Raw genomic sequence first — 8,698 nt, 5'->3', positions numbered from 1 at the left:
AAAAATAATGAAGATCACTTTTTTACCTATGAAATTGGTAAACAGGATAATACCTAGTTTCATGAGGGTATGAAAGAGAGGTCAAATACATACAATATGAGTGGGAGCATAAATTACTTTACCAGAAAAAGTAAAATTGAATTTTAGTGAGTGATTTTGAAAGAGGGTGGATTGAAGGCAGCATAGTACCAATTGGGCAAGTACTACATAATAATAGCAGTGATAATAATAATAGTGGTAATGATAATGGAGATTAGAGAACAGGTTTCAGACATAGTAAGGATGTAAGATCTATAGTGTTAACTGAGGTTTGGGAAGAAGTCAAGGATAACTCCTGAGAATCCACCTTTGATTTTTAAATAGATGGTGATTTACATAAATGCTCCCTGACTTTGTTAAAGAGATTGCGTGTACACACACACACATAGTTATTACATAGTATTTCACTTTTGTTTTTTCCCTTTTGGGATAAAAGGTGATTTCTCCTGTCTCTTTTATTTGTAGTCAGAAAAATGGACAGTGTCCCGTTTCTTTGCCCAGTGCAAATGAATATAAAACACTATGATGTACTAGAAAGGAACTGTCAAAAGTTTTACACACACACTTGGTACTGGCATAAAGCCAGACTATTACACCGATGAAACAGAATACAGCACAGGTAAAAACTCTTGCATGCACAGTCAAAGTTATTTTTACACCATTTATTGCAGCATTATTCACAAAAGCCAATAGGTGAAAGCAACCCAAACTTCCCTCACCAAACAAATGGATAAATATAAATTGGAATACAAAAATAACAGAATAAGCTTAGGCACGGTGACTCATGCCTGTAATCCCAGCACTTTGGGAGGCCAGGACAGGAGGATCACCTGAGGTCAGGAGCTCAAGACCAGCCTGGCCAACATGGCAAAACCTCTACTAAAAATACAAAAATTAGCGGCGTGTTGGTGGGTGCTTATAATCCCAGTTACTTGGAAGGCTGAGGCAGGAGAATCGCTGGAACCCAGGAGGCAAAAGTTGCAGTGAGCCAGGATGGTGCCACTGCACTCCAGTGGCACTCCTGCCTGGGTGACAGAATGAGACACCGTCTCAAACAAAACAAAACAAAACAAGACAAAAAAAAAAAAAAAAAAAAAAAAAAAAAAAACAACCAGAATATTACTCCGCTTTTTAAAAGCAGGAAATTTAACATCTATTTTAAAGATAAATCTTGATGGTCTTATAAGTGTAATTAAGTCCATCACAAAAAGTATGAATCCACTTATACGAGTTATCTAAAGTAGTTACACTTTTAAAAAGAGAATATAGAATGGCATTTGTAAAGGGCCTGTCGATGGGGAAAACAAGTAGTCGATTCATATATAGTATGTATTCATTTTGCAAGATAAAAATGTTCTGGTGATATGTTGCCAACAATGTCAGTATACTTAACATGATCTAACTATTAATATAAAATTAAAATATTTAAGATTGTAAGAAAACCCAGAAGCTTTACATCCACATGTGATTTAATCTTCATAACACCATATGACAGCTGTTATTCTACTTTACAGATGAGAAAACACACTCAGGGACATTAAGTGATTTGTACAAGGTCAAAAATATAATGAGTGCTGGATCTAGTATTTGGATTCAGGTCTGTCTGTTCAATGCCCAATCAGTGAGCATTCTTTGTACCTCAGGCTCACATATTGGTCATTTACAACTTAAATAAAGTAAGAAAACTTAGGCAAAGGAAATATTTTCATTTTGACAAAACCTTTCTCTGGTAAAGAAGCTTCACTCAACTACAGGTTTTGCTCAGAACTGTAATGGAGCCTAGATTATGACAACCTGCTTTATCAGCTTTGTTTACTGGATCTGCTAGATGTACCTGTCATGATTAACCTGCTTTCTACCAGGTGCTTGAATTAGGCTAGAAGTGTTGTGATGACACTGTCAGTATCAACGTAAGTTTTGAAGGTGAAAAGACAGTGACCTGGATGACTTCGTCATGTCACCTGCCCAAGACCTTAAATGCCAAGCTCGAATCTCTATCTTCAACACTCATTTCATAATCACATGCCTTCAACCAACAAACCTGTATCGATTTCACATCAAGCCCTATGTTATGCTCTGGCAATACAAAGAGGAATTAGAATGAACCTGTTCTTCAAGGAGTTTATATCTAGATGGGGCATAGACACAAAAACCTAACACATAACAAAGGGTTATAAGTGCTATGATTTTGTTAATCTATGGAGTGCAGAGTTACAAAAGAGTGGCATCACACTCAGTTGTAAGTTCAGGGAAGACTTCCTGGAGGAGGTGGTACTTGTCCTGAACTAGATGAAGAGCTTGGGAAAGCAGATGCAAAGATAAGGAGAGAGATATTTCAGATAGTTGTTTGTCAGGAGGGATGGAAGGGGTTAGGGATGAAGCATAGAGTTTTTCAGACACCAGTCATGAGACTCGAATGCCAGACAAAGTAGATGGGTCTTGAACCTGTGGAAAATGGATAATTATTGCGGAGTTATTGGCAGGGGAATAATATTGTCAGATTTACATATTAGAAAGAACACACTATAAATAAAGACAGGGTGATCAGCTAGATTATTTGTAGAAGTTCATGTAAATGTCAGTGAGATCTGAGCCAGACTGAGCTGAGAGGGAAGGGCTGGATTCTCTCATGAGAATGAGAGAAATGGAAGAATCTGAGGTGATTCTACATTTTTGGCATGGCTGACTGGGTGGATGAAAATTCCATTTGTAAACCTGTAGGGGCAGCAGTTTGGGGGAGAAAAGGATGAGTTTTGGATTTGTTGAATTTGAACGATCTGGAAGACGTTCCCATGGAGATGTCAAAAAGGCATTTCAAGTGTCCAGTTTAGGAGACAGATGGGCTGGAGATTTGATGTTCATCAGTACTACCTGTTAGTGATCTTATAAAGATTAAATAATATGCATATGGAAAATATGTATATGCTTGCCATTTAGTTGTTTGTTGAGCATACTGAATATTTGCATACAAAGGTATACTTACAACACTTTTTAAATAAGCACAACTGAAACAAACTATAACAACTACCACTTATACTATTTACCATACATTGTGCTAAATGTTTTATTTATTATCTAGTGTTTGTGGTAACCCTTTGATATAGAAGTAGTTATTCCCATTTTTTTCTTATGAGTAAACTGACTAGGAGATATAGTGTAAGTTGGCCAGGGCTACGCAGTAGCAGAACTGGGGAATTCCAAGGCCAGTGTTCTTTCTTATGATTCATTTTCTGTCTTGGGTTACAACAGCACTAACAACAGGTAGCATTGCACACAGGCAGTTGCTGGGAAGGCTCCGCCCCCATCTCTGGCTAGGAGCCCTGCAGGTGATGATAAACAAGCTCCTGTGGAATTGTGGGTAGACATTGGACTTGTAAACGAAAGGCTTCATAAGTACCTCTTTGCTTAGTATTTTGCTCGTCCTTTCCCTAGGGTGCACGTAACCCTCAAGCACTAGGACCGTGCGGAATCCAGGCTACGATGGCACCTTCATTTACCGCCCGCATTCAATTGTTCCTTTTGCGGGCGCTAGGCTTTCTCATAGGCTTAGTAGGTCGAGCAGCTTTAGTCTTAAGGGGCCCAAAGTTTGCCTCAAAGACCCCTCCGCCTGTGACTGAACCATTGCTTCTGCTTTCGGGGATGCAGCTGGCCAAGCTGATCCGACAGAGAAAGGTGAGAGTGCAATTCAGAAGAGGCTGGAGGGACAGGTATTTTAGCGGGATCCAGGAAGCTTAGTGGTGGCGGTGGTTGCGGTTTCCTTTCCATTCTCTACTAGGGCGACTTGACTTAGGAGAGGCATTTGTTGGGAATGAAGGGAGACTTCTGGGTGTTGTAGTACGTTTATTTTTACCAAGGACGTTTACTGTGGGCATAGGTTGGTACCCTCATAGTCCTTCCTATCCATTTGTCCTATTTGTGCATAATTACTGTGTGTGTGGGGTAAACCAGGTGTGAGTTCTCAGTCACGGAAAGTCAGTCTTTCTCTTTCTCTCTCCCTCCCCCTTTCTCTCTCTGTATTCCTCCCTCTCTCACAGGCCCCAGACCTACCTGCTGCTTACGATTCAACCAATTCTTTTTAAAATTGATTTAAAATGAAAGTAGTACTTGGTCTAGGATAGTAAAAGGTGTGTCTACCAAATATTTAGTGCATAGTATATGTGAAATACTCTGCCTGGGTACTTAAACATATTCTATTTCACGGATGCAGTTATATAGGTAATATTCATATTTTATGCATAAGAAAACTGAAGTAAAATGATTTGCACAAAAATTATTGAAAGTTCTAAATTAAAAAAATTTAAGCAGCTCATTCGTTTTCTCTAGAGTTGTGCGGGTAGGACTATTCATCTCTGTCGTATAAATGATTGCTTACCTAGAGATCTTGAGCTACAGTCTAGTATTGTTTATTTATACTCCGCTTGTTTTCATCTCTCTGCTGTTTCATTTGTTTTTCGTCATTGTTTTATTTCTGGAATCTACAATACTACTTAACAAAGAAGAGGCATGCAGCAAATACTTCCTGAGTATCTCAGTATGTGTTCCTGACTGTATGAATTAATAATGTTTGTATTACACTCCTGGTTACCTTTCAAAGACCTATCCTATCTTCTTGCCGTATCCCCTCCCCAGCCTCTACCCACCCATGCGTGCTTTTCTAACTTTCTAACAGTTAGGGAGGCAATGGGATGTATTAGGTTGGTGCAAAAGTAATTGCGATTTTTGTAATTGAGATTTTGACATTAATTTTAATGGCAAAAATCACGATTACTTTTGCACCAACCTAATAGAAGAAAGATGATCTATTTCAAATTTTGGACTGTCTGTCCATGGCTGTGTGACCTTGTGCCACAACAATTGCAGATAATACATATCAAGCACCTGGCACATAGGAGATTGTGTAACATAACGATTAGAAGGATGGACTCTAGAGTCAGACTGCCTGGGTTCAGAAATCCTAGCTTTTCTACAATCTAGCTCTGTGATCTTAAAAACTTTTTTTTTTTTTTTTTTTTTTCTGAGATGGAGTCTCGCTCTGTCGCCCAGGCTGGAGTGCAGTGGTGCGATCTCGGCTCACTGCAACCTCTGCCTCCTGGGTTCACACCATTCTCCTGCCTCAGCCTCCCAAGTAGCTGGGACTATAGGCACCCACCACCACGACCAGCTAATTTTTTGTATTTTTAATAGAGACAGGTTTTCACCGTGTTAGCCAGGATGGTATCAATCTCCTGACTTCATGATCCACCCGCCTCGACCTCCCAAAGTGTTGGGATGACAGGCGTGAGCCAACGCGCCCGGCCTTAAAAACATTTCTTAACTTTTTGTGTATCTGATATCCTTTAAGAAAAATGAATTTGATAATAGAATCTACCTTTTAGAGTTGTTGTGATGAATTAAATGAATTCATATATGTAAAACTTATAGAACATTGTCTGGCATACTAGTCCTATGTAAATATTAACTATTACTATTATTACTATCATCAGGTTTTTGGTAACTGGCCATTTTTTATTCATGATTGTCCATGAGAAGAGATAATCTAGATATAGTTTATCTACATTTATAAAAATGTTCTGAAGGGGAGAAGTGGAGTGGATACAAAGTTTTGTTTATCCGTTAGTTTCTGCCTTTTTTACACATGGAAATATTATTACTGCAAAACAACTAAATTTATTAAACACCTACCATGTGCCACTTGATAAGGCAAATATTTTACTTAGATTTTTGTAAATTGAATCTTCATAATGACATTTTGAGGTACATGTAATTATCATCATCTTACAGAAAAGGAAAATAAAGTTTAGAGCATTCTAATAGCTTGTTCGATGCCACACAGCTAGAAAGTGGTAGAGCCAGGTGAATCTTACTCAATTTTTGTTGACACTTTATGGAAGAGTATGCTTCCTGATAACGAACTCTGATTGAACAGTCAGTTTCCTGTGAGTCAGTGTCTACTGTCTTTATGCTTGCTTTTGTATCTCTATATGGTTACTCTTCTATTATTCAGAATTCAGGCTACCACTATGTCATCTGAACCTCCACAGCCTCAGTTGGTATCCAAGGTTGGGCCTTACCAAAAATATATCAACTTATGGCCACCACCATACATAGCCTGGTCATTGTTTTCGCACATTTGGATATTTGATTTTGTTGATGATCTGAAAGTCAATAAAGTTTTGAAACCATAAGTCCCACTCTTTATTCATCTCCTTTGTTAGGAGACAAGGGTGGAAAGAGGCTTCATTGCATGATCTTTTTTACTTTCAGATTTTTGAAACGTGTTCATGTTACCTATTTATAATAAATATAATCAATACTTTAGAAAATTAGAAAAAAAGTATTTTCAGTGTTTAGATAAGTAATAAAAAATATCACTAGTTCTTCCTTTAGTCTGTCCATACAGAGAAATATGGTACAGCCATTAATAAGCATGAAGTTGATCTAAAGGAACAGATATGTAAATAGTTCTGAATTATGTTAAGTGGTAAAAATATAAGGTACTGAACAATGAATATAATATGATTCCTTTTGTGTGAAGGAGGGAGACAGCTGAAGAGAGGGGAGAAGGGAATAAGAGAGTGAGGGAGGGAAAGAGAGAGAGAGTGAGAAGCTTTCACTTTTCATTTGTACTTTTCTGTAGTGAGTGAATTTTCTAACCATGTACCTAGTCTTCATTTCTCTTATGACAGCAAGGTTCATTTGGAAAAAGCAAACAAAAATACCCAGGCTCAGCTATGTGGCTTTGGTTAGGTCACTTAACCTCAGTGAGCCTCAATTGCTTCATCTGTAAAATGGGGATATTACATGTGTTGCTAGGAGGAGTTAATGACATAATGTACATAAAGTTCTTGGCATATAATAAGTATTCAGCAAATGGCAATTATGGTCATGTTAACTTCTACTTCTAATCCCTGCTTTTTTTAAAAAAAAATTTATTTTATTTTATTTTATTTTTTTTGTCACGTTCTGCATACTACAAACTCAATTAGGGTAGCAGTGGCAGTTGAAGATCTTTGGGGTTGTGTACGTTGATGGAGTGACCAGGTGCTAGACATCAGCTTGACAATCCAGGCTCTTAATGTATATAACCAGCTGTGTATACACTAGACTATTGAGTTATGGTGGTTGAAATCTCTGTCTGTAGATGCATTTAACAAACATTTACTGAAAGCCTACTAGATGCATAATTCTAAAGGACAAGTAGAGTTAACCCAAATGAAAAAATACATATAACTTTCTTTTATAATTTTGTAAATCTCCCCTGTATCTATGGTTGTATCTTTTTTTTTTCATTCTTAATATTAACCATTTTTCTGCACACACTCTTTCTCTATCATGCTTGTTGCAGTTTATCCGTTTGATAGGTATTTAAAAGGTAGTTCATCTTTTTATACTGGTTTTGTTGTTACTGTTCCTATTTTATTTGTTATTAAATTTTATCTTGATTTTGTTATTCTTTAAAAAATTGCTTTATTTTTCTGTTATTTTAAGTTGAATACCTTATATGTTGTCTTACTTTTCATTTTTATAAATAAAAATATATTAGGACAATTTTAGCCATATTCAATAGATTTGATAAAAAATGTTCTTCTTTTTGCGAATTTACTGATAATTTGCCATTTTAGTTTTGTTTACCTCTTAGATCCATTGATTATATGGAAAAATGTTTTTGAAATAGTTAAGCCTTCTAAATATCACCGTTTAATTTTGGGTTTCTAATATTCCTGGATAATTTGTCAAATTGACTAAGAAATTCTCTAAAACCTTTTGGGATTTAAGATCTGCTTTGTGTGACATGATTATTTTTTGTTAATGATTGATGAATAAAGAGCATATTCTTGATGGAGTAAAAATTCTCCCTCACTATGCATTTGAGCATGTTGGTTGTATTATTAAATTCTCAGATATATCCTCACTTTTTACTCCTTGGTCTGTCAGTCTCTGAGAGAGCTATATTGTTTGCTACTGTACTTATACATCTGGTCAACTTCTCTTTGTATTTGTAGTATATGCTTCACGTATTTGCCTGCTTTATTAATTCAGAAAAGTATACAACTGTTATAGCATCCTCATATATCATACCGTTTTAGGATTTAGTTTTAAAATTTGCTTTCTCTGATATTAATGATACCACCTCTGCTTTCTTGTTGTTTGTTTTCACCTAGTATATCTTTGCCTAACTCTTTGTTTTCAATCTTTCATTTTCTTTTTGTTCCAGATGAATTTCATATAAACATTGTATAGCTGAGCTTTTTTTTTAAAACCAAATTTAATGTTTTTGCCCTCTGGCAGGGGAATTCAGTCCTTCACACTTATTATGTAATTGGTTTAATCCTTTTCACTTGATATAATGTTTATAATTTATCAAACTTGCTTTTTTCTTTCCTTTCCTTCTTTTTTTCTGTCTTGATCTGATTTCTTTTTAATTATTTTTCTCTCCTCATTACTTGGGGGTTCTGTTTGGCTTTGCAGTTTTCTAATGTTTATTGTGTCATGTCTAAGAATTAACATTAAAACTACAATTGCATATAATAATTAAATAATAATCTTGTAGCACCCACCCAGGATGTTTTCCTTGTCTTATCCCTCCTCACATGCTTAACTTAAGACCTTTGGTTTAGGGTTGGTAAATTTAGCAAACAAAAGTACAGTATGCTTAGCT

At 36.3% G+C, this 8,698-nt stretch overlaps 1 protein-coding gene across 2 annotated transcripts in view; it reads left to right on the top strand.

Annotated features, from left to right (window-relative positions):
• The first annotated feature begins 3,370 nt into the window (after positions 1–3,370).
• FAAH2 (fatty acid amide hydrolase 2) overlaps positions 3,371–8,698 on the top strand; it is a 221,124-nt gene continuing 215,796 nt past the window's right edge. The window contains exon 1 of one of the 2 annotated variants that reach the window (XM_007991886.3): positions 3,371–3,711. In XM_007991886.3, coding sequence (XP_007990077.1) covers positions 3,520–3,711 — 192 coding nt within the window. In that variant the 5' untranslated portion in view covers positions 3,371–3,519. The remainder of the gene's footprint in view (positions 3,712–8,698) is intronic. The other variant, XM_007991885.3, reaches the window with a different exon arrangement.

Source organism: Chlorocebus sabaeus, chromosome X, assembly GCF_047675955.1.
Source record: "Chlorocebus sabaeus isolate Y175 chromosome X, mChlSab1.0.hap1, whole genome shotgun sequence".
NCBI classification, from domain to species: domain Eukaryota; kingdom Metazoa; phylum Chordata; class Mammalia; order Primates; family Cercopithecidae; genus Chlorocebus; species Chlorocebus sabaeus.
Note: the sequence above shows the minus strand (reverse complement) of the source record. Positions and strands in the feature narration are given on the sequence as shown.